The sequence below is a fragment of the Esox lucius genome, chromosome 15, assembly GCF_011004845.1.
Source record: "Esox lucius isolate fEsoLuc1 chromosome 15, fEsoLuc1.pri, whole genome shotgun sequence".
In the NCBI taxonomy this organism is placed as follows: domain Eukaryota; kingdom Metazoa; phylum Chordata; class Actinopteri; order Esociformes; family Esocidae; genus Esox; species Esox lucius.
The window spans coordinates 12,955,248-12,981,181 of NC_047583.1; the positions used below are offsets into that span (position 1 = coordinate 12,955,248).

The 25,934-nt window shown below is 43.0% G+C and overlaps 2 protein-coding genes across 3 annotated transcripts in view; one reads left to right on the forward strand and one right to left on the reverse strand.

The window, feature by feature from the left end:
• akt1 (v-akt murine thymoma viral oncogene homolog 1) overlaps positions 1-13,774 on the reverse strand; it is a 39,755-nt gene extending 25,981 nt beyond the window's left edge. The window contains exons 1-2 of the mRNA XM_010878955.5: positions 13,587-13,774; positions 9,544-9,705 (exon numbers count right to left, since the gene is read on the reverse strand). Coding sequence (XP_010877257.1) covers positions 9,544-9,589 — 46 coding nt within the window. The 5' untranslated portion in view covers positions 9,590-9,705; positions 13,587-13,774. The remainder of the gene's footprint in view (positions 1-9,543; positions 9,706-13,586) is intronic.
• Positions 13,775-17,349: 3,575 nt separating this feature from the next.
• zbtb42 (zinc finger and BTB domain containing 42) lies at positions 17,350-24,450 on the forward strand. 2 transcript variants are annotated; one of them, XM_010878956.4, is made up of 2 exons: positions 17,350-17,534; positions 18,887-24,450. In XM_010878956.4, exon 2 carries the CDS (start codon positions 18,901-18,903, stop codon positions 20,482-20,484), a length of 1,584 nt encoding a protein of 527 aa, XP_010877258.1. In that variant the 5' UTR covers positions 17,350-17,534; positions 18,887-18,900; the 3' UTR covers positions 20,485-24,450. The 2 variants fall into 2 exon arrangements, with proteins under 2 accessions (XP_010877258.1, XP_019909331.1); XM_020053772.3 differs by lacking the exon at positions 17,350-17,534 and adding an exon at positions 18,206-18,491.
• Positions 24,451-25,934: the final 1,484 nt, after the last annotated feature.

A 25,934-nucleotide genomic window follows, 5' to 3' on the forward strand; every position in this document is an offset into this window, starting at 1 on the left:
TTATGCCTAAACTTTACCTAGATGTAATACCTAACCGTAACCCTAAACTTAACCAACATTACCTGGACCTTAAAGAAACCCCAATTCTAACTATAAAATCAATTGTAAGTTTGACCCTAAACCTAAACCCTGAGCCAGAAATTGACTTTTGCCTCACGGGGACCGGCAAAAGGTCCCAATTAGGTCAATTTTTTCTGGTTTTACTATACTCATTGGAACATTTGGTCCCCATTTGTTCAGTAAGACCTAACTTACACACACACACACACACACACACACACACACACACACACACTTTTTGGCTTGGATATATAGCACAGGACTACTGGCCTAGTCCCAAGGGTTTGGGGAATGTAACGGTAATAGAATGGTAACGTAACGGTGAGACAATCGCACTGCCGATAGTAAAATGATGACGTGTGAGATGACTGGTTTGTCAGGAACAAGCGTCCGGAAGAGAACACACCACGACTGGGAATCTTAGACTGTCGGTACATTACCTTCTTTTCGCTGCCATTATCTGGCAGCAGAAGGGAACCAAAAACAGGTCAAATGGCCAACACACAGTACCAACCAGCCCTAGCGGGGTAACACTAGACAGGTATGACGTTCGTTGCCCCCAGGCAGGTTCAATCTGGAATGCAGTCACAACGGCACCTCAGGGGCATTTTACAGTCAACCACACAGCCAACCACCTGCAGGTCGCTCCAGAACACTGCAGACTCCTTACACCTGCCAGAGAACGCACCTCTCCATTGTCTTCTAGACATTAGTCCTGAAACAGCACTACTGAACGTTAAATGGTGCGATCCTACGCGCGATTCACTTGCAGGGCAGCAGGAGGGTTAGAAGACCCTTCAAAACCAAAAGGTTCACGGGCAGATTGGGGCTGGCTGAGCTGATGGGCAGCAGAGCAGTGTTACGGCATACTCACCTTCTGTGCTGTGGCTCTGGGGCAGACGGGGCGACAGCAACGTCACATTAAAACCCGTCCTGTCAAGATACGGCCAGCAAGTGGGCAGACACCTTCCAATCCAAGCAGAGCTGCTCTGGGTGACATTTCACCACACACAGCTGCTAGGGTATGACAGCTTGCCAACTCAGTGCTCCTGAAAGCTTGTTTGCTCAGTGTGTGTGTGCATACATGCATGTGTGTGCATATGTTTGTGTGCGATTTGTTGGCTTTGTTCTCCGTTGAGTCAAGGTGAAGATGTAACTTGAGCTCAAGGTGTTTGTTTTTCTCAGTGGTCACAATTTGACAGTTCCCGGGCTGTTACATTTTACCCTGGTGGTCTATAAGAAACTGTTTCAAAATGATTTAAAGAGAGTGGTTCAAATTCTGACTGCTCATTGGCTGAATATTAATGGAAATATATAATGTAAACCAATGGTAACTGGTTTATAAGGTTGATATACAGTATTGCTATATATGGTATATTGCGGGTTTGTGGTATATTGTCAATACACCACAGCTAATTGCTTTATTCAGCTGATATTAGTTATTAAGCACAAATCTTGTAAATTATGGACTTTGGTCCATTTCTTTCCAATAAGGGAAATGTTGTTTGCTATTTCCATTATGTGTCTTTTTTGCTCTCTGATATCCTGCGTGTGTTTATCTTGAGAAACATCTCTTACATCTCAAGACATCAGCCTGATCTGTTTTCTTCAGCTTCTGGCCATAGGTCCTTAACCTCCCTGGTTATCCTGACTGCTTCTCATCTAATAGACTCACATCCCAGGACATTCTGACTGCCTCAGATCATTGTTAATTATTTTGGTTGAAGAATGCCTCTGGCAATCTGAAAATAGAAATGCTGAATAAAGAAATGTAAATGATTTATACTTTTAATAATTAAAGGGGCAATATGGAGTTGCAACTAGGGCTGTCACGATATCAGAATTTCACTACAGGATTATCGTGGCCAAAATAATTATTGGTAACGATATTATCACAGTATCTATAGAAAATCTGAAGAGAAAAAAATGCTCAGTCAAATTAATCTTCAACTTCCTTTAATGTGTTTTTATTTCTCTTTTTTGGCAAATGAATTACACTCAAAATACAGGTGTATGGAGGTGGAGAGAGTCTATTACCATAACTCCACAAATAAACAAATTAAAGCATACAAAAAGAACAATTACACTTAATGGATAGTGAAAAGGCCACCAGATGAACTGATAAACAACAGATCCACAAGGCCTAACATGGAGAAGAGTTTTTGGAAAAATAGTTTCGCACAGTAAATAGGCTACAAAAAGGCATTAATTCAAATGCTAGTGTATAGGTCCAGACTTGGTCACATTCATCGCTTGTCCATGAATAAGCTATGGAAAAATCGAAAGGAGTTTTTGGAAAAATACAACATCCTTTTTTCCATGTGAATAGGCCACTGGAACGGCGCGTCTTTGTGGATCTCTCAAGGGGGGGTTCTAGTGGGGCTAATGAGACGATTTCAACGCCAGGGCATATGTCCAGTCTCCTTGTTTAAGCACACGCATCATTTGTCTACATGTGACATGAATAAGGTATCGAAAAACCGAGAGGGGCTTTTGGAAAAATACAACTTTAGTTTTGCCTAGTGAACAAGATATTATCATGTGTGTATTATTAACGTGATACCAACATTTCATTTTTTAAATATCACGGTTATTGTCAATACTGGTATATCGCGACACCCCTAGTTGCATCTTAGATGTATTTCCTTCTATGGATTAATGATATTCATCCACTGATTATTGGGGAATGCAAATAACAAATGCCTAATGAGCTTAGTTTAAATGTTATTGCCATGCCGAACCCCACACATCAGTTTGTTTTGCTATAATGTTTGTAAACAAAGTCAACATAAACATTCTGCTCAACACTTTTCTACTCAACACTACTACATCATGGACTTCACCTTTTACTTAAGTAATTTTCTGCTATTGAGTGGATGCAGATCAAACAGATCAAACTCAGGAGGTTCCTGAAGCTTATGTATGAGTGTAACATCTTAAATAGTTTGCAAACTAGGCAAAATAAACAGGTAGGCCAGGCTACAGTTTGTTACCACCATCAGTTTTAAAATGTGCACACTTTACAACATTAAAACTTTTGAAATTGAAACTGGCTGAGATAAAATAGTTACTCTGCTAAGAGTTATGCATTCATGCCTCAATGCAGTGTTTTTTACTTACAGTGACATTATGTTATACATTGTTATAAAATGGGCCCCATATTGCGACCACATTTAGTTGCAAATGCAAACAAACCACAAAAAAAACTAGAACTTAAAGAAAATTTTGTATTTTTACTGACTTTGACCTCTTGACATTGAATCAGAAGAAAATCTTTCATTGGGTCATTAGTTTACATCAAGTAACTCCCAGGAGCACCAAGGACATTCTATTCGCCAAGAATGAACTGAACACTCAAGTGTCATGACTTCACAAGCCTCTCTTCACATCTGATGACTGAGACTTGTAAGAGGGTTTTACACAAGGTACATTTGGATTGCTGATAACAATAACAAAGGAGATGCGCTTCAAAACTAATTAGGATTCATAAGGCCCCAAGCAGACTGTATTTTAATACATTATTTTAATGTATTCCCCTGGTGCTCCTAACCTGCACTTGGTGCTCCTCAACTCCCAGTGCTACCACTGAAACAAGTTAATTTACAGTTGACTATACCACAGCATAACGGACTACTCGTTTTAACTGGCTAGAAGGGCATTTTAGAATTGGCGTTACATTTCAAATCACGGGTGAGTGGGAAACGATATTGGACACTGCAATGACGATGCAATAACATGAACACTGTACTGACTACGAAGTCACAGAAAAACAGACCAATTACCATACAAACCAAACCAAGATTCCAACCAAAAGAAGTTTCGTTTGCAATGCGATGTACCTCGATTGCAGATGAGACAGCAAACGCGTCTGTCACCGGCATAAATATGCATCACCAGCCCATTAACCATGATGTCACCGAGCGTTTTCACTCCAAGTAAAAAAAACTAAATAAAAACAAAATATGAACAGCTATTATGGAAACAATGTGTAGCGATAAAATATGGTTCTTGTTCATGGAATTTGTTTACTGCACATGATTTGGGTATTTTTGTTTCTACAGATGGACTATTAGAACAATCCAGATAAAGTGCCACCAAGGATAGGAAATAGAGGGGTGTCAAGTGACGATCATGCCGTTTATTAGCCTGCAACGTTCGCCTGCCCACCACCTGATGGGTAATCATTTTGGGGAATAGTGGACGACTGGCGTGGAAGGGGTTCACCGTGATCTGGCCGCTCCCTTGTTTTGGAGTCCCTTGGGACCTTGATGGAGGACAGGCGGTGGCCAACGACCCGGCCAGCAAACGGAGCACTGTGTTCCAGTTTAACCTGACAGCTGCCAAAGGCAGGCCAAAACCAAACGTGTCATGGAGGTAGTCAGGGTGGACTCTACAAAAGACCTAATAAAGAGTAAAGGTCCTAAAACGTCAGATCCACTTCAACTGCCCTTTCTGATAAGGTATTTTCACCTTTATTCATATACGATAAATCTGTGCTGGCAGTACCAAGCGTTGCTTTCGTATGTACAGGGGAAAACCATCAGGGCCAGGGGCTGCATCAGTTGGCATGGGCATGGCGACGGCTGCGTTGCTAACCCAGGCCCCTGGTTTTTTCCTGCGTACTGTGTAGCATGATGTTCTCAGGCTTACAACTGGCCTCTCGTGGTGGCACGTCCAAGAGCAGTGATTCCCAACCAGGGGCTTAAGGACCCATGGGGTTATCCACAGGGTGTACCTGATGAGACTAATGAGACCAGGTGCATACTGGGAAAGTGCATACTGACTGTGATCACCACATATGAAAACAGAATATAAAGTAAAAATAACCACAGAAAAAATTATAGAGGCCGAGCACAAGCCCCCCACACACCGCAGGCCCTGGTGCAACCGTACCCACTGGACCCCCCATAGCTATGCCAGTGGTACCACCACACCAGTAGGTTAGGTTAACAGCCAGTACCACCCAGTGGCGTTTTTATATGGAAAACATTGGTGGGGCACAAACCATTTCAACATATAAGATACATACCAGTAAAGCATTCAAACTCCCTCTTGCTACTGATGTTTTTATTTAACACATCAAAAACAGCGTGGCTCCACAAAACACTTAACGACGGAGCGGCTTGCTTCTACCAGGTGTTGTAGTACACATACTGAAGACTGAGAGAGACCTTGTGTAATTGCTCGCCTTCTCGCTCACACACATAAAATTACCACTGTCACATTTACAAACCTAAATTAGGAACGCAACCAAGCTCAGAACCAATGTGCCTATGGGGCCATACGCGAACTGCAATGAGCTCAACACCACTGAAGGCCACAACGACGCGGAAAGACAACTTTTTAGGGATACAGATCCATTCTATGACAACAACCTTAATAGATAAGCATGGACACACTGACACTCGTCACCTTCTATATCAATCAATCCAGCACAAAAATGTGACCAATGCACGGATCAGCACCACAAAGTCAGGATGATAAAATATGTTTTCACTCACCAAGGCTGAGGGCTCACTTGAAGAGAAAGGTGGCACGGCGGTTCTTCTTCTGGGCAAACTTTTCGATGACTTTGGGAATGAAGTCATGTAGCTGCTGAATCAGCTGGCTTTCGATGGACAACATGGCCAATGCATTGAGCGGCTGTCCCATGGTATTGCGAGTGAAGGTTTTTACCCTCTTAAAGGTGGAAAAGTTCCTCTGACTTGGATGTCGTCATAGGTGTTATGAAAATTCTCAGCAGAGTGACGGCCTCAGCAAAAGCCTCCTCTAGGTTGTTCTCATGGGTGGATCTTAACAGAGACAGGGCCGTCTTACCAGTGTGAAGCTCAGTGTGGCGTTAAAGAGTGGTCAGCTCAGACTTCAACTTTTCCTCGTTTCCAAGAGGCCATAGTTTCACTGCACAGTCAAACTCAGATGTAGGGAATGACAGGACAAATTGTGGGAAGAGCGAGCTGTCAACCAGCTTGGCAGCGATCAGGTGGTCACTTTGTGAAAACCTCTGCTCCACCTGGGAGATGTCTGTGTTGCATACCTCCTTCATCACCAGTGCTGTGTAGGTTACTCGTCGGCCTGGCTCGTCTGTTCCATCGTGAACGGTGGCAGCCCATTCATCAGTTTGCTTCCGCATATTCTGGACATTCTCCTTGAAACGGGTGAGCGCACTGCTAATCCCAGATGCATCAATGCTCTGTTTTTGCAGAGTGTTGTATAAAACATCAACTTCTGGCATTAGGAAGAAAAATTATTCCAGCAGCTGTAGAAAGGCTCGGTCCCTGAGTTTTTTTGACAGGCCGTATGCCTCACTTCTGGTGGCCTCATCCCATCCTGGTTGTGTGCGTATGTCCTCCATACACAGGAGCAGCGCAGCGCGGTTTTCCCAAGCTGCATTGACAGTTCTACATTTGAAGTTTGGCTTTGGAATGAGTCTCTGGGTTGCCTCAGCAAATGCCTCAACACGTTTTGTAGCGAAAGAGAAAAAGGTGGCAAAAGCAGTTAAATCTGGAAGAAAAAAAAAAACACCTTCAGGATGCTCATCCTTGCTGAACATAATTGCTGCAAGGTCAGGTTCAGCTGGTGAGCATAGCAGTGAACAAACCGGGCATGTGGGTATGTCTCTTTCATTAGCGTCTGTACCCCTCTGACATTTTCACTCATTACAGCCGCACCATCATAAGTCGGAGCGATCAGCTTTTCTCCCAGTTTCAGTGGTTCCAGCACACCCTTGATGCTATTAGAGAGGCCGAGTCCAGTTTTATCTTTGACTTCCACAAACTCCAAAAACCTCTCTGTCACATTATTGTCAGGCAACATGTATCGCAACACAACCACCACTTGTGATTTACAGGAGACATCAGTTGTCCACTTTATTCATTTTCTCAAGTTATCTGGCATTTGTGAAGCTAACAAGGTAGCTAAGACAATCTACCCTCCTCGCTCTTCTTACCGACTAATGTTGGCTCCAGACAGACAGACAGCCAATCATGTCTGAAATACGAAATTATGCTGTAGTGGGGCTACCAGCTGTCAGCCCCACTTGGCATCAAATTCGTGTGATCTACATTGATCACACTAACATTCTGAGCATGCGTATTAATATTTTCACACGTACAATGTTCATTGTATTGTGAGAGAGGGGCTAGTCCCACATTCACGCTTAGCCTATGGCCTACTACTCCAATAGTAGTCCCAGTTTGAAACAGCCAGGCAGGGACCAATGAACATGAAATAAAATCCTTACACAAATGATATGCAATTTAGGAAGATTATAGGAAGTAATCTTCGAGAAATAAAAATAACACTTTTGTTGCAGTTCTTTCTGTTGACAACAGGCCCCTAATGACCAGTCGCCCCTGGTTCCACCACACCAGTTGATTAGGTTAACAACCAGTACCACCACACCGCAGGGTCCTAAATTAACACCTGCCAAGCACCAAACACGGGTAGATTTTACGTTAGGCGAGTAAATCTCTTTTTATGGCATCCGTTTTGTTTTTTTTACTAGCGAATTTTGCATCATGCACAGTTTTTTATTGATCGAGCATCAGAGCAAAGCAACACCTGCACACGACATTCGGAGTATCAAGCTAGCAAGTGAGGTCAGAGAAAAGTAACTGGCTGCGTCGGTGCACGCGCACGTTTGTGTTGTCCGCAAGTGGCTGGCACATTGATATAAAGAAGGAAGTCATCATCTGAGCGACAACCCAAGGTAAGAAGCTAGCTAGCTGTCACAACTCAATAGCAACAATGGATTTGCGTCATGCAGCAAACAGAGATTTGGCAGCAACAAGAAGACCTCCGGTTTTTGCACCACAATCAAATTAGTGTATAAATGACCCAAAATATATCAAGTCAAAATACTGTGCCCGACATAGAACGTGCAGGGTACATAGAAAAGATTCATTTATTCCATCTTAAATCAAGTCCATTCAGTCTCCCAGCATCAAACTGGTGCAATAACCCCACCTATCTATTCTTACCTTACTGAGTCTCCAAGTAAGCAAATTACCAGTGAAATTGTTTACTTTTCATTCCTGTACTTCAAATGGTATGCAAGGCAGCAATAGCAACGTGCTCGGACAACTGACCTAGCTAGCCATGTTTGCTCAGTGTTTAACATCGGTCAGTCTGCAGCTAAAACGTTGAGTAGGTGACACTGACAGCCGTACAGCATGACAACAAAAGCAATAGGTGCACAACGGAATGGCAAGAGGGACAAACAACCAACTACACAGCAACTCTTCGGCATAACAAGCGTTAGTAATGGCCGGTGTGTCTTGTTTACGCTGTTGTAGTCTATGTGGGACGCAGGTTTGTGTGTCCCCCTCGGTTGGGCGTGGAGATAAGAGCCTAATCTGGATGATGTATTACCGGTTTAACGTTGTCCGCAGCAAAAATAAGACTTCCGATTTTCATATTTTGCATTCAAAGTAAAAGTCTGCAATGTGTAGTGTGTTTTGTGGAAAAGCTCTGTGTGGTAAAATAAAAATTCAACAAATTACTATTTAAATAATACGTTATATAAGGTAAATAATATTATAAGGTGGGGCACATTGAGAAATGGTTATAACTGAAGTATGTTAATGTAGAGAACCTTTCTAATATAAAAAAAAAAACTGATTTGATATTATTGTTGTTAATATGCGTTTGCTCATTAGGTTTGGAGAGGGATTGTGATATAAATCTGGGAAGGGATTCATGAACAGTTTTAGATAATGGTTAATTGAGGGGGGAGTACTTTAGTTATTATAAGGGAATGATGTTAAAGTATTGTCAAATAATGTTAAGAAAGTTGAAAAAAGAGAGACTGGTGTAAAGGGATGACGTTATTGCAATACATAAAAACATGTTTGTAGCATTACATAGAAAAATAACGTTGTGTGAGAAATGGATGTTTGGAGGTAAAGGAGTTTCAAGAGGCTGACTACAGTAAGATGCTGAGGCTGTGGTGATGAATTGTTCTGTGTGTGGCCAGTATGCTAAAAATAAAAGCAGAAACAACTCATCTGTCATCGGAAATACAAAGTTTGTATTCAAAATAATACCTTATCTCAATTAAATTGAAATTAATATATGTGTGACACAAAAAGGCAATTTTTTTTTTTTGGCCAGTAAAAACTATGCTTGGCTGGTGGATTTGTTCTATCTACCAGTCCGCTTGGCAGGTGAGCCAAAAAGTTAATTTCAGATACTGACCACACCAGTAGGTTAACAGATGGTCAAATCACATGATTAGGTTAGCAGCCAGTCAAATCACAGAGTTATGTTAGCAGCCAGTCAAATCACACAGTTACGTTAGCAGCTACCTGGGTCGGAGGGATACCAGGACTTAGTGAATAATTTTGGCTTCCAATTAAATAGCAGGCTAAATACTGAAAATATAGTTCGTATAAAAATAATACCCAAATCCTAATGATCTCTCATGTTTTAATTGAAGGGAGCAAAGCGTTGGTCGACAGCGGAAAATTATCCAAAGCCTCTCACCTCTTTTGTGGAGCCATCCCTCTTTCACAATCGCCACCTCGGCCATGCTGGAGGGCAGCTTGGTGTGTCCAGGGTTCTTACAGGGAGAGAGACAGCTCTGTTCCCCAAGTGGCCGTCAGTCAGTCCAGGGCAGGGGCCTGCAGCCACCTTTTCACTGATCACCTTTTAGTGTCAGAGGAAGAGTAGAAATTAGCTTCATCTGGAAGTGAAACATTTCCTCTCCACCTGTCTGAATATTAACTCCACCAGACAACATCCGTGCAACTCAGTGGAAACTGGAAACATGTTGGTTCCACACCCCCAGGGTCTATCCAAACAGTGGAAAATAGTGATGCCCCACACAGATGGGTATTTTTCAGTTCAGTGTGAGCCTCTGGCCTCTCACATGAGGAAGTAGAGTTACGAGAGGAATTCTAAACTCATCACGGGAGACAACACTTCAGTCCTTAAAACAGAGTTAGACCTACATCATTTCAATTTCATGCGTCAGTCATCGGTTTCTCTGTGGTTTCAGAGGAAAACCTGGTCCACCATCAAGATACTTCCCCTTTTAGTTCCATGGGATGAAACAGAGCTTCACATGGATGCAGAACCCAATTGATTCCATTGCTCTTACTAGTTTGTCATATACTGAGGCTCCCAGAAAGGGGATAGCCATCGCTGACCATCCACTGAAATTAATGTATACACCATCAGTCAATCATCACAAGAGAGGCCTTTAAATGTGACCTCATCCCTGGCTGCCAAGGACAACCACAGGAAGCAGGGAGGCTATTGACAGGCTGGGACTTATTCCCATTTTACAGGCCCCCGAGCCTCGCACTGTACCAAAATGTTCCCCATTCAATCAGCATGATAGCTGCCTTCAAAATCCATTGAGTGGTTTACAAATCATTATGAGTAAACCTCTATTAACTCGAAACGCTAGACATGGTTATTTCTACACACTGAGAATCAAATGTATTTCATTAGCGCAGCAGCCAGTTGTGCCCCAGTCTTCTGTGGCTAGGCCTGTCACAGTGACCCAGAGAAAGAAGAGCACTGAGGGGAACTGACTGACAGCAGGTCTGTCCAGTGGAGCACAGTAGACCACAGAAACCAATTCAAACTGATCACAAACCCGGACCAAACCTCTGTGTTCTCAACAGGCACTCTGAATTGACTTTGACACACACAGACGCGCGCGCACACACAGACAGACAGACGCACACGCACACACACAGTCGCACACACACAGACAGACGCACACGCACACACACAGTCGCACACACACAGACAGACAGACGCACACACACACACAGACAGACAGACAGACAGACGCGCACACACACACACAGACAGACAGACGCACACACACACACAGAAAGACAGACGCACACACACACACACAAAAAGACAGACGCGCACACACACACAAAAAGACAGACGCACACACACACACAAAAAGACAGACGCACACACACACACAGACAGACGCAGCAGTATATGGACTGAACTCACTCTAGAGCTACAACACAGTGTTGCCGTTTAATGTGACTGAGTCGACACTACAGTGGGCTGTGGAAAAGCTGGGCTACGGCCAGAACTCAGCCAGCACGGCAGCAACTGAATGAACCCAGTACCCTGACAGCAGGTCACATGGTCCAGGAACCCCGGGCCACCGCCTGCATGCTTTGCTCGCTCTCACTCTGTCTCTCTCTCTCTCTGCTCCCTCTCCCTCTCTCACAGCCGGTCTGCCCCCCCCTCCTCCCGGCCTGTCTGTCTGTCTGCCCCCCCCTCCCTACCTGTCTGCCCCTCTCTCCCTATACCTGCCTGTCTGCCTCCTCTCTCTATCCCTTCTTGTCTTCCTCTCTCCCTGCCTGTCTGTCTGTCTGTTTGTCCGCCCCTGTCTCTCTCCCTGCCTGTCTATCTGCTCTATCCCATCTTGCTTGCCTTCCATCATTTATCATTCAAGTAAAAAATTTTTTTTAAAAATAAACACCAGAAAGGCAACAGACAAACACTTGCTGAATAATTTTGTCCTCTGGGCATTGCCCCAGACCTGGCTTGAGTTCAAGCAAAGATGCTGTGTGTGGAGGCAACAGGTAGGTCTATTTCAGATGTTGTATTTTCATCTTTGTGCCAATGTGGGATTTGTCCTAGTGCAAGGGTGTAGTCCCACTACTACTGTAAATAAATGATGTAAATCAACAGTAGTACAGAAGCACGCATCTATCAAATCTAAGTACAGATAACTTTGGATCACAGCAGCCAGTTCAAATGGATGGTTAAGTCTGTACTCACACGTCCGGCTGGAACTGACACCGGGGGAACAACCAATCACAACATCACCTAAAGCTACTCAAGTGAGCATCACCGAAAATAAACCCCTAGACAGATGACAAGCTTTAATGTCCTACTACTGGGGACACTTCCTCAGCATCTTGTATCTGAAGACCACAATGTAAACATACTGTATAGTAGTTGCATGAGCAGTGCTGTGGCGGAGACCCAGACAGAACGGAGAAAGAACAGTCATGTGATGTGCGCAGAGGACCAGACAGTGTGCAGATACTTTACACTGGTAGTCTCCCAACTCCTGTGGTGTACAGGCCAAAGACTGGGCACAATAAGCCCGACTGTGTAAGGGTAGATTTCAAACTGCATTCCTCAGATTCTGCATGCAACTGGTGGCACATTTGCGTCAACAGGGCCAGAGGAACTCAAAGTCCTTTCACATACTAATGGGGCCGGAGGGGTTGTCCGCAACTCCAAGGAAGAGCAGGGAGAGTGAGTCAAACAGTAACAACATCCCTTCATCGGCCTCAGATCCATGTCACATGCTGCTGCTGTGATGCTTGTCTTGGTCCATCAACATTAAGACTTTGGCCAGGCACGGCTGGTCTCATGACACAGAATAAATGATCATGTAAAAGACATGTCGGGAATGAAATGTCAGGGACAACATTTCTAGTGTCAGAGTTACTATACATGTACATACTAGAGCTCACATCGGGAGCATTTTGTTTGCTTACATTTTTTTAAATGTTTAAAGCGGAGAGTGGTTCAATATAAGGTCAGTAAATCCAAAAGAGGCTAAATAAGTGGCACAGTGGATGATGAATTGGGTGATTTTAAGCAGCCTTATTAAGGATGTGCTAAAAGAAAACAATGAAATTTGACTGGAGCATTTCACAGAACACTAAATGCTAGGATACTATGCCAACTAAAGAAAACACTCTTTAAAAAAAGTCTTCCACTGCCCACACCACACGCATGGGGTAGCCAGTAAGGACACGGTTGGCCCACACACCATTACAAAGCATAGGCTGGATACTACTGTCACGGCTCCTGTTTCAGTCACTGCTACAATGCAACAACGTGACTGACAGCCTTCAGACAATCTAGATGTAAAGATTCCACTTGGAAATTGTGAAATTATGAATGAAAGAAGTGAAAGATTTAACTGTGTGTAAAAACACACTAGCACAGCTTAGTAGGACGCAAAATCAGCTGTCTTGTTGACGACCGTTGAGAGAAAAGAATGAGTGAATTGAAGTGTAGCACTGGCCACCTGGCCGCAAGAACACAACATCAATATTTGCTTTTAAGACGCGTAGTAAAGTCATACATAAAGTTGATTTAGAGAACTGATAGTTCCGGTATTAGGTGACAACAATAAAAGTAAAGTGAAATAGACAAACGTGTTCTACACGTAAGCGGTCTAAAAAGCAGACACTGTGTCTAGTTCAAAAAGTAGTCAATAAAAGACCTTGTTATAATAAAAAATGTCAGTTGTGTTTGAGGCGCAGATTTCGTATTCAAGTTTTAACTCTTAACCTAACTGACGTATTTCGTAAAATCTACACGCAAGAATAAACTGATGTCAGGAATGCTCTTCATTTAAGGCGCACATTTAGCGATTTTAGACTGGTTATGGGGCCTAGCTCTAACAGGGCAGCTTGAGTGAGAATAACCGCATCCTATTTAATACAATGGGACCTACCCTCGCTGGTAGCAGTCGACCTCACAGTCAACACGAGAAACAAAATTCTGGAATTTACCTGGACAGGATTTCAATAGTGTGTCCGTTGCATTATAATGACCTGTTTCGGCGATTTATTTAGCTGATAAGTCCTTCAATAACCTGGACAAAAAGTGGTCTCATTTACTCCGTTTCTCTTGCCTTTCTTCCACTACACCTCCCAAACGTTTGTCTGCAATGCTTCCGTGGCATACTCATCTCCCAGGTCCTAGAGCCGGTATGTTCTCATAGAAAACACATACGCGCAAGAATGTACTGGCGCAATTCCATGGTAACAGTGATGGTCCAGATACTTACATTTTTCACACAATAATGTACGCCAAAACAAAATGAAACCGAAGTTAAAAGAACCATACAACGCTATGCAATAATAACTAGCAATTTCCACTGAACAATTTGAACTTGTTTTACCTTGAAGAAGAGAGCTGATGACAATGTTGGGATTCATTCAAAAACGCCATAGAAATATTTACTCTTCCTATTTATTCACTATATCCATCAGATTCACCCCCCCCCGCACCCCACCCACCCACACACACACACTTATAATTCTGTAGCATACCGAGGGGGTTGCCCTAGTAGTAGTTGTAGATTGTTATACATTAAGCTGCCTAGGCCAGGGTTTGATTGAATAGTGCCATCATTTGGGTTTGTTCTGATTCTATTGTATTCTGTTGGCAAACCTTTCATCTCCACTCTCATCTCCACAAGTAAATTGTTGTCTGTCATAACTGGTGGAAGATATTAAAAATAATATTTGTGCATTATTTAGCTTGACAATATTTGTCCTGTCTCTATGTCAGTGTTACTATGTTGAATAACCCATAGTTTACTCTTTACAACTATCTGAACTTACGTTTTGTCATCTCTTAGGCAGCTTTCATCCAATTGATTTGCTAATATTGGAGATTGTATAGCCTAGTAAACAAACGCAGACATTAAAAAAGCTAATTGTCATAACCTTCTGCTCAAATCGGGATGTATATGTGCCCTGTGGGTGTCCTGATGCCAGGTTAAGGTCTGCACAGAAGGTTTCAAGGCAATGTCTCGCTGCACACTCCTTTCCATCCTGGTTGAATTTCACTGCTGCCAATAAAACCATTGTTTCAACAGAGACATGGTGAAATGTTGTGTAACAATGAAATAACATGGTGGAGGGATGGAGGACGGTGAGGCTTCTATCCAACCTCTCCCCTTGATGAGACATGTATTTACTCCCCTCCTCCCCCTCCAGTTCAGTGCAGTTTCCCCTCATTGTCATGTAAATCAGCACTTAAGCGCTTGTACTTCCCATGCTCCTCCGTATCGTTGAAACAGGGCTGACTGACGGTTGGTCATAACCTGCCGTTGCTGCTTTCAAGTGCCGAATTTGTTCCCCTTGGTTTGAAACAGTGCCCCGTTTGAGAGTAGACAATGGTATACCTTGAGATGTTACTGATCTCTGACTACCTGATGAAGCTGGTTGAGGGAGGGCCAAGACTGTGTAAAGCTGTCAAGGCGAAGGGTGGCTACTTTGAGGAATTTAAAATATACATGCATTTGGATTTTGAAGCGTGCAATGTCTATGTCAAAAGACTCTGAATGAGAAAGAGTATAGATTTGTATATGATCTCTGCAATATGCACACCTTGGACCAGTACTGATCATGATAACATCTCTATCAATATTGGCATGTCAAAAGGAAATGAAAACAACTTTGACGGTTGCTTCATGTATTATGGACACTCTCATGGTTGCCATAAAACCAACATCGGCAGTGTCATTTAGACTGCCTCCTATAAACACGTCAATTTCTATAGAATTCTTTGGCAGATCCCTCCTTATAATCTGGAAGTGGCTGATTACACCAATGACCAACCAAGGTTTTAAAGGGATTGGCCAGTGAAGTTGGAAGGAGTCCCATCTAGTTGATTACTTTAAAATGTCAGTTGTCTTCAACAGTGATAACCGTGCTGCACCGTCTTTTCTGCCAGTCCTCTAATCATCTTCACGTTTACAATAAAACAAAACCATAAGTTGTCTTTTTAATGTCATTATAGATTGAATTTAATACATTGAAGGGAAGCCACCAGCCAAATTGTGTGATATAAATAAGAACAATTAAAATGCATAAATCCCTTAAGTTCATATTCATAACCAGGCCCCTGACTAGCCCACTGGTCCAGGGGAAATGAGTGATACAGTTCAGTTGTGCCTGGCTGGGATGGCAGTCAGACTGCAAAGGAATGCAGGGCCTTTGTCTGTCTGAGCGAGTAGTGGGTCAGGGGGATAATACCATTGATGATTGCAGAGGAAGAAAGAACCTCCAGGAAGTGCTCTCTCTACAGCCCTCTCTCCCTTTCTCTCTGTGTGAGAAAACTTCACCATTCTGAGCCTCTCTCGAAGGGCACAGTCCCTGGGCACAACCACTGCTTTGTCTCACCCCGACCCCATCAACACAAACCACGCCACATGGGCTGCCAGTGGTCATGCTCTTATCCGCCGAGCCTTTCTTTGCATGGATTGGGCAAACAAATACATTGTTGTCATTTGGCACATATTGTTAGAAATAAATTTAGTCCATTGTAATTGCCAGTATTTGAAATGATATATATTCACTCAGCAGTATACTTTGCAATATGCCTTTCACTGTCTGTTACAGGTTCCTAATTCATGCATTTTTTGACCAAACAGATTTTGTTTTTGCTTGCATTTAAGGGATAATCGATGATTCACAAGGATAAATGAATGTGCTTTTCTTCTGTGCTTTTCGTAGGATTATGTGGTTTGGGACAAGACGCTGCAGCTATTAGAAAATCTAATAGAAATTGCAAACTAAAATTAAGTAAAACAGTAGCTGGGTGATCCTTTTTGCCAGTGGCCCCTTCTGACCAGTGCCTTGCATATTCTGTCACATTTCTCATTCCCTGTCATTCTCTGTCAAGTAGGAGGGTCCTTTCAAAACACACGACAGCTGGATCACAGGGCAAAGGTGACAGAAGCAGTTGCAGGGTGGGTGCGGAGGAGTAGGGCACAAGATGAGCAGCTGCAAGCTGAAGCCCATGTTGGCTATGTGCTTTTAAAACTACAGCAAATAAAAGTTCAACGAAAGATAAATTAATTAGCCTAAATATTGAAAAAAGAACATACAGAGAAATGTTTGACCAGTGAGACTGAACAACATCTGTATTTTGGTATATTAATAACTCTACATATAAATTTTGCTTTATCAACTTATTTTTAATTGAACAAGTTCTATCAATTTAGAAATCAACATCGCAGTCTTGCTTATAGCGTGAATGTTAGTGTTATGGCAGGTTACAATAGCCTTATGGTTTGACGTATTCTGGGGCAACAATGACATGATTCTGGACTGGGTTTGGTGCCAGGGAATTCCGACCCAGAGCAGGATTAGTGCTCAATTCTTTATAAATTATACCAACCCCGCCCCTTCTTTTTCTTTTTTATTTATAGAAACTTTCTGTCTTTTGTTCTTTAAATGTCCTACATCCAGGGCTCATCGAGAGATCAAAATTGTATTCGCTATCTGGTAATTATTCTGCATTTAGGATGTAGAGGACGACTGCATAATTACGAAGAGAATAAGCATAACAAAGAAGAAACATTCTCATAAACGTTGGCACATATTACGCGCTTTGAGCACAGATGTCTTTCAAATCATCAATCATTTTCGACATATTCCAGAAATTGGAGGTTTTACGTTGGTAAATTTAATCATGTTCAAGAAACACTGCTACTTGCTGCCGCTGTGTGAGTTCATGCAGTAGTACAGAAGTTATTGTGGTCGACGTTATCGCGAGACTGGTCCATTAACAACCTGCTTGACACACAGCACCGAGTACAGCTTGCCTGCCAGGGTCGAATAGAGCTCAAGAAACGGCAAGACTCAGGAGAAGCGAACATCTGGCCGTACATCATGAAAGGACGTCGGAACGTTTAGGAAAATACGGCGAGTGAGCAAGTATATGTAAGTATTTGCGTTTTAACAATGAAAATGTTGAAACCGAAAGTTATAACACACATCGCTACCTCCGTGCAGCGCAGTTGGTTTGGTCAGCGACAGTTGCTGAGTTCCTTCGCTGTTTAAAGGCTTCTAGCCATGCATTATGACCGTGTAGCCTACCTTATCTTGCGTTCTAGCTTCTGCTTGTAGTTTTCCTGTAGTTGAACAGGCCAAACTGGTGCTCATAAATGTAGGCTGTGTTGGGTTTATTATTGGTTAGTTTAGATCTAATGAAAAGTTGATAGGGTCATGTGTGTGGTCTATTTATGAGTTGAATTCGTTGGGTCAATTGTTATTTTAATATTCATTGTTTTACAAAAATATAACAAAACGATTATTAAACTTATGGGAGATCAGTGCGTAAAGGAAAAGACGCGTTATAAAGTTACCCGTACATGGATTGTTGCCAAGTGGCCTTGTTCCTTTAACAAAAAAGGAATTTTCGGGAAAAGTGTAGCTTTGGGACTGATAAACCCTATAAAACAAGTTTGTGTTTCTTTTGTACGTAGCTCGATTCAGAGTAGGCTAACATATGGCGTAAAGGAGAGCACAGCTGGAGGTAGCGTTTCCATTGCAGTGATGTCAGAGCAGCTGACTCCACAGCTTGCAGTGTAATTAGCAAACAGAGCACCAGTTTACTCACTCCCTATGGCTTTTTTTTCTTAACCTTGCCCGATGGGCGAGTGCTGGTATCCACAAGCCAGAGTTTTACCCGCCTGTGTGTTTGCTCGCTTGGTAGATGATCGGTTCCTCATGGTTGTTCAGTAAATACGAACAACCAGCTGAATAACGATCGTTTTTGTGTGTGGAAGCGTGCGTGCGACTGTTTGTGCCGCGTCCGTCCGTTTCGCATTTCCATGGGAAGCGCAAAAACTAGTAGTGATCAACTAATCCGACTGCTGTTGGTTACTGGAGAGAAAGGTAGGAGACCTTTCCCAGCAAAGAACATACAGATCGATCAAAAATTATTAATAACATTGCATTTTTATTAAGTAGGCCTATTTATGCGCAAACGACCATATTTCAATTGAGATTTCGCTTTAATTCATTATAGCATGGAGATGTCAGTTTTTTTTCTTTTTAAACAACTCTATGTGGATGACCTACATCCAAACTGTTAATGCTCATGTGGCCTTGACAGACTACTTCGGGTATTTTTTGCATGTGAATAATTTTTTTCGCTGTGCTTCTCCTTGGGTATTGGTTACTTTTGTTTGTAGTTACTTCAAATACCCGATGCATTGCTAACTCTGCAGCGCCCTCTAAATGGCCTTATTTCGTTTACTCAATATCCAGTTTTTCCTGTTTCACCTCAGGTTATGAAGGAAGAATGGAGTTCCCAGACCATAGCCGCCAGTTGCTGCAGTGCCTGAGTCAGCAGCGTCACCAAGGCTTCCTCTGTGACTGCTCCGTTCTAGTCGGGGAGGCGCGTTTCAAAGCGCACAGAGCAGTGCTGGCCTCATGCAGCATGTACTTCCATCTCTTCTACAGGGACCAGCCAGACAAAAGGGACGTTGTGCATCTGAACAGTGACATTGTGACAGCCCCGGCTTTCAGTCTGCTCCTTGAATTTATGTATGAGGGGAAGCTGGAATTCAACACTCTGCCAGTGGAGGATGTCCTGGCTGCGGCCAGTTACCTTCACATGTATGATATAGTGAAAGTGTGCAAGGGCAAGCTGAAAGATAAGGAACTGTGCCCCATGGATGAGAAGGCTAGTGAGGGGATAGCACTGAGCTGTCCGGACAAGGATACCTCCTTAGACAGTGAGCTGCACAACAAACAGCCAGGGCCAGGCCGGCGGCAGACAGAGACACAGCCGCCCCCCCAGAGAACCCCCCTGGGAGAGGAGTTTGACATGGACAACAGCGAAGTCAGGCTGGCTGTCACCGATTGTGATAGGTCCGCACATAGCAGGCAGAAGGCAAACGGTCACCCTGGCAGGTCCCCGGACCTTGTAGGTGTCAATTATGTGTCAGCAGAGGCCGAGCCCTGTGTCCAAACAGCTGGAAAAACAAAAGCCGATGTCAGTGGTTCCACGGTATCCCTGTCCCAGAGGTCCCGGGCTTCACACGACACGGACTGCGCTCTGGATTTGTCTTTCAAGCCACTGTCTAGCAGAGATCCCTTACACCCCTCCCACGTCTCGGGACAGCTGGCCCTCGACAGCCAGCAGCAGGGCACTGAGCCACTTGTTAAAGACGAACACGACTCGCTGTCAGAGCGGGAGGACAGTGAGCCCATGAGCCCGGAGAGCCAGCGCTTTGGGAATAGCGCCAGGAGCTCGGTGGTGACAGGGTTCGCTGCCCTCTTCCCGGGCAACAACGGCTCAACCGCGGCCCTGCTCTCCCCAGAGGACGACCTGATGGAGGAGGACGGGGGCAGGGAGGGCACGAGAGGCAGGGGGGGCGAGGACAGGAGGGAGAGGCTGCTGGGGGACAGCGAGGAGGAGGAGGACGACCTGGCCTCCTCGGACATCTCCACCTCCAGCGGGGTGCTCCTCCCCCCGGGGCAACAGGTGTGTGTGTGCCCGCTGTGCAGCAAAGTGTTCCCCAGTCCCCATGTCCTCCAGCTGCACCTCAGCTCGCACTTCCGCGAGAAGGACGGGGCGCGCTCCAAGCTGTCTCCCGACGGCTCCGTCCCCACCTGCTCGCAGTGCGGAAAGACCTTCTCCTGCATGTACACCCTGAAGCGGCACGAGCGCACGCACTCTGGGGAGAAGCCGTACACCTGTGGCCAGTGCGGCAAGAGCTTCCAGTACTCCCATAACTTGAGCCGGCACGCTGTAGTTCACACACGCGAGAAGCCCCACGCCTGCAAGTGGTGCGAGCGGCGCTTCACCCAGTCTGGGGACCTGTACCGCCACATCCGCAAGTTTCACTGTGGCCTTGTCAAGACACTCGCCATTGGATAAAACCCTACTGTCAGTGCCATGAATCAGACAGGAGTCTTCTCACTCTGTGACTACTACTACATATAATTCTTTTTTTTAGGACTGCACTAGTTATACATATTCACACGATGTTAGACATGTACTTTGGAATTCTACTTCATGTGGCATTTAAGTTCAAATGTAGCAATGTTAAAATGATCAAAACTGGATTTCACTGGAAATATGTTAGGCTTTGTCGGTGGCCTATGTGATTTAGTTGCACAATACTAAAATGGGGTGCTTTTCAACTCAAGCTGGATGTTGAGAGGGACAAATCGGTTGCACTTGTTTATTGCTGTCTTGGTTGTGCATAATTGCAACGCTTGATGAAGAGAGTATTCTGCTACAAGACACGTTTATGTATATATCTTATGTGCAAGTGAATGATAGTACCCTCTCCTGAATGGATGAACAGCATTTTATTAGCACACATGGGGGGAAAACACGTCCAAGAGTAACAATATATTTTTTTATTTTAAATCCAACCTTATTTATTAGTTGACCTGCTTAACAGGAATGCATATCATATCAGGCAGTGGAATCATCAATCTAAGTGGAACTACTATAGGTTTTCTGGTAGCTTGTGTTTTATGAGAGGCATGTTTTTCATATGACAGTGACTTTTTTTGCTGCACTGGTCTATCAATGTTCATCACAGCTTAGAATCAGGCTGCTGTGTGACCATGAAGGGGGGTATGTTGTTACCTTCACGGTCTAGCATGATGCATACATATAGGTGATAAATTCTATGAAGTTAAAAGAATGCAGCTATTGTAAAACTTGTGCCTACTACATTTGACACTCCGCTTGTCCACAAACAAGCATAGGACCTCTTGCCTTCAATACAACTAATCTTTGGGCCTTCAAAAAGCGTGGGTAGTACAATGTGATCACCCTTGGCACTTGCATGCCAAGTGATTAATGAGTGGACTTATAAGAATGTAATTAATGTGGCGTAAATCTAGCTCTTTATTAATAATTGTTGACTTCTATTTAGTAATTGACATTTCTGGGTCATCTGTATTATGGCACTGTAAAAGAAAGAGTAACCAAATGTGCATATTCCTTTGCTGTCCATATACTGTAGAAATGCTGAAGATATGCGCTGATCCGGGGCTGAGAAGGAGAGGTCAACTCTGTGTGCCTCAGTGCATCTCCCAGGAAATTATGTACTGTGGGTATGGTCTTGTCTGTCAATGTTGAAATACTACTGATAACATTTGAGTGGTTCTTTTGGTGGAACTTGTCATGACAGAATCCTTGACCTTGGACAATGGTGTACTTCATAGGCCTGTCGTGTTTTCGAAGGATTTCTCTGTAGTTTTTCTTTGGTTCTTGTAAAAGGATTAATAGGTAGGAAGTAGTCTGAGATATTTGTTTAATCTGTCCTGAAAAGACTTGATCAGAATTATTTATTAGATTAAGGGGGTTTGGGGTTTACTTGGGTTGTCTTGCTGGTACTGTTGTCATTGGTATTGGGCTCGTCTATTAATTTCTGCAAATCCTGTTACTGTAATTAATTGGTAATGTATCTTACACAGAAATCTTAAATTACATTCTCAAGGTTTGTCTCACAGAACACAGCGAAGCACTTGTTTTAAGCATGCATATAGTTTCAACACTGATATTGTCTAGGCTGCTATTTCTTACTATTTGTATATTTAATGTAAATATATATTCTATTTATATGTTGTTCCTCTGTATTAGAAGAACCAGAGTAAAGTTGAGAAAGCAAGGTGTCTTACTAAGGCTTCAGTCTCTTAAGAGGTTAATGTCTTCCCTGCACCTCCTGTGAATTGGGTTTCCTTTTCCTGTGTCATCGCAGTGAATTTGGTTTCCTTTTTTGTGTCATCACAGTGAATTGGGTTTCCTTTTCCTGTGTCTTCGCAGTGAATTTGGTTTCCTTTTTTGTGTCATCACAGTGAATTTGGTTTCCTTTTTTGTGTCATCACAGTGAATTGGGTTTCCTTTTCCTGTGTCTTCGCAGTGAATTTGGTTTCCTTTTTTGTGTCATCACAGTGAATTGGGTTTCCTTTTCCTGTGTCTTCGCAGTGAATTTGGTTTCCTTTTTTGTGTCATCACAGTGAATTTGGTTTCCTTTTTCTTTGTCATAACAGTGAATTTGGTTTCCTTTTCGTGTTTCCTAACAGTGAATTTGGTTTCCTTTTCATATTTACGGCCTCATACTGTGTTCACTCCAGAAAAGAACAGGGAATAATACAGATGACTTCTGTTCTGGTAAAGGAAGCAGTTGTTCACAAGCACAAACACACCAATATATAGAATACCTATAGAGCTCATACAATATGAGCATTGTTCTCCTGTCCCAGGTAGCTCTCAAGGGATCATTGTGTGTCTCTCCTCTTGCTGTAGCGAAACAGGCACCGTGAGTCTCTCTCTTTTCACTTTTTGTATCGAAGCGAGCCGTTGGAATGTGAGAAATGTATTTAGCAAAGCGAGACCTGGGAGACAGTAAACAGGTGCATTGTCTGGGGGCATCAAAGAACAGCCCCTGATTCCCAGCATGCATCAGATAAGTGCTTCATTGTTCTTTTTTTGTGGATACCGCTGTTACTCCATAGCATCTTTATCAACACAACCACTTTAATTGTAAGTGGATTTCTCTTTTCAAGTGTTGGTGTTGCCTGATTTAAAGGTATTGCAAAACATAATCATCTGAACTTTATAATTGGGACAGTAATACCTAGGTAGTACTTAATTATTAACATCCAGTTCTATATACATCCACCTCAAAAGACTTTTCCATGAAGCTAAACAATAAATGTAGTGTTAACTATTTGTGGTATTTCAGTCGAAACGCACAGGAATGTAGATAATTCTCTTATTTTGTCTCTTTCGTTTGAAAGGAAGATTTCTTAATTGATGCAGTACAAAAACATTGATATATTGTTTTCTTTAATGTACAAATGTAGGTACAGCGTTCGGAAACTAAATGTTTGTAAAATCTTTGCTGTGGATGGATTCTCAGTCCTTATTTATATCTCCAGGATCATCACAATGTGCCTTGCAAACACACAGACATGTGTTGCACCTGGAGTTGCCCTTTTTGTACACTGTAAATGTGCTACAGACTGCTGTGATGAAGTCATTCAGACCATACAGACTTCTGTCTTTCATTTCGATGATATCACAATGTTGACTAGGCCTATTAGTTTCTGCTGCTTTTAGAGATGAGTTTCAGGTTTGGAGTTGGCTACTGTTAAATGATTTTGAATCTTTGTAAAGGTTTTTCATCTATGTAATGTTAAGCAGACAATGCAAGTGTTTGTTTTGTTTGGCTCTAAGCCAAGTCCACGTTTAGGAATGAAGCTTGTTTTCCATAGATGATATGTTTAATGTGAAACACTACGATATCAATTGATGACATTACGATATCAACCCATGCCACTGTTCCTGATCGCAGGGTTACGTTTTCCTGATTCATGCTCTAGGATTTTAAAGTCTAAAACTGAGTATTAGGTTACATTAATACTGGAATTATGTCTTTGGCAGGTTAAGACTGTGAAATTATGTATAATCATGAGAAATATTTATTGAATTGTTTCTTGTGCAACAATTTTTTTCTCACAATTTTGATTTGTAAAATGAAAGATGCTACTAAATGTCATTGGAAATCTTTTTAATAGAATTTGTAGAAGTGCCATTAGAATTTAATATAATTTTTAATAAGAAAGGTATATTTTATAGTAATCAATTGCTTCAGTGTTAGTGATTTATAGATTAGGGGACAATCTTATGCAGAATTTACATTGTATAGAACTCCAGGCAGTTTATTTTGATCTGTAATTGTTTTTTTTGTGTGTGTGTGTGTGTGTTTTGTTTGCGCTTTCAGAGTATGCTTAGGTGTGTGTGCTGTGGAGATGTGACAATCTTGAGTTAGGTCTTTATTAAGATTATGCATAGATTAAACAGAGGACTGTTCTGTGACTCGGGTGGATTTATTTTCTGTGCATTTCCTGTGGTTACTTTGTCAACATCCCCGGTGTAGCTGCACAACTCCGGTCAGTTGTTTAATCCTGTTTTCTATTCTACCCACCAAGTCATACAAAACATTCTTATACTCAACTGAGACAGAATTTTATCGAATTAGTCCGTTTCATGTTAAATTAAAGTAATACTTTCTTTTTTTTTTTTCTTCAACTCTCGACCTTAAGATACTGTCAAGGAGTGTATTGTTGCTTGTACACAAGCAACACCCGGTCGGTGTGGGGGTAGTCAGAGGGCTGTATACAGACAACACTGTGAAAATACTGTCTTACTCTCTGTCCAATTGAAACCATAAGCACTTCCCAAGGACAGGGGATCTTTAGTGGTGGCGTGACGTTTCAGAGCGGCTGCCAGTCCACAGAGAAAATATGGGATTACTTTTTAATTGTATAACTTTTCATTTATCCTCATTAATCAAATGCAATTCCAGCAAACTGCAAACCTTGCATTTGTTGACACAGGTAAAACAAACAGAAATGGGTCTCATTGTGGATCTCCAATTCACTGGTCATATTCTTTGCAGAGGCGTCTTAAATAGTCTCCCGCTGCACATCTAAAGAAATCCAGCTGCTCTGCAATCCCAATAGGGATGGGTTGGAAGTTCCCACCGCCCTCCCCCACCAAGCAAGCTCATAATGTGTTGCACAGACAAGGCAGCATCCACCCAGCCCCCATCCCACCCCCCAAACTACGGCCCCAACCTCTGCCTCATCCCACCAGGCTATTGTGGTTCATGGGTAGTAGCTCAGCTGCTTCCATTGTCTGCTCGTACTCCCGACCACTTACTTTATGCACAGACAGACGACACTGCAGTGCTGGCCCGGCCAGCCACAACACAAAGAAAACCATGTCCGCCGAAGATCATTCATAAACACCCTGAACGGGCGCCGCTGCCTTCCAGTAAATATGGGCCCTCACTACAGTGACCTCACACTGTAAACACTGCTTTAGTTCTCAGGGTATTCACATCACTATAAGCATGCTACATAGATTTCTATATGAGTTAAACTGGAGTGAATTAACTACAGGGAATGTGATATGGATTAGCAGCTGGAGGTTCAGGGCTGTGATTAGGGTTCTGAGCTATATTATGGGACTGAAAGCATTCCAGGACCTTTAAGCCTACTACATTTGGCTTGTTTGGCACCTCTACCATTCTGTATGTATTTATTCCCCAGTTTAGAGGCCGACTTGAGAGAAGTTTGAGATGAAAGTTGTAAGTGTCCACCACCTCACAAGGCCAGTGGTGGGAGCCCTTGACCTCTGAACGGACTGCCAGGGACAGCTGGTGTGGCCCATGTTTATTTATTTATTAACAAAAGACAGGTGGTCACACTTAAAAAGGGCACACACACACACAAAGAAACAAACAAACAGCTTGGTACAAACATCTAGGCAAGATCTCAATTGCACAGTACTGGCAC

What these genes read in the sequence shown, in the direction of transcription:
- zbtb42 (XM_020053772.3), top strand. Translation starts at nt 18,428, where the DNA reads ATGGGAAGCGCAAAAACTAGTAGTGATCAACTAATCCGACTGCTGTTG. An exon ending in GTTGGTTACTGGAGAGAAAG is followed by an intron (nt 18,492 to 18,886) that starts GTAGGAGACCTT and finishes GTTTCACCTCAG; the next exon opens with GTTATGAAGGAAGAATGGAG.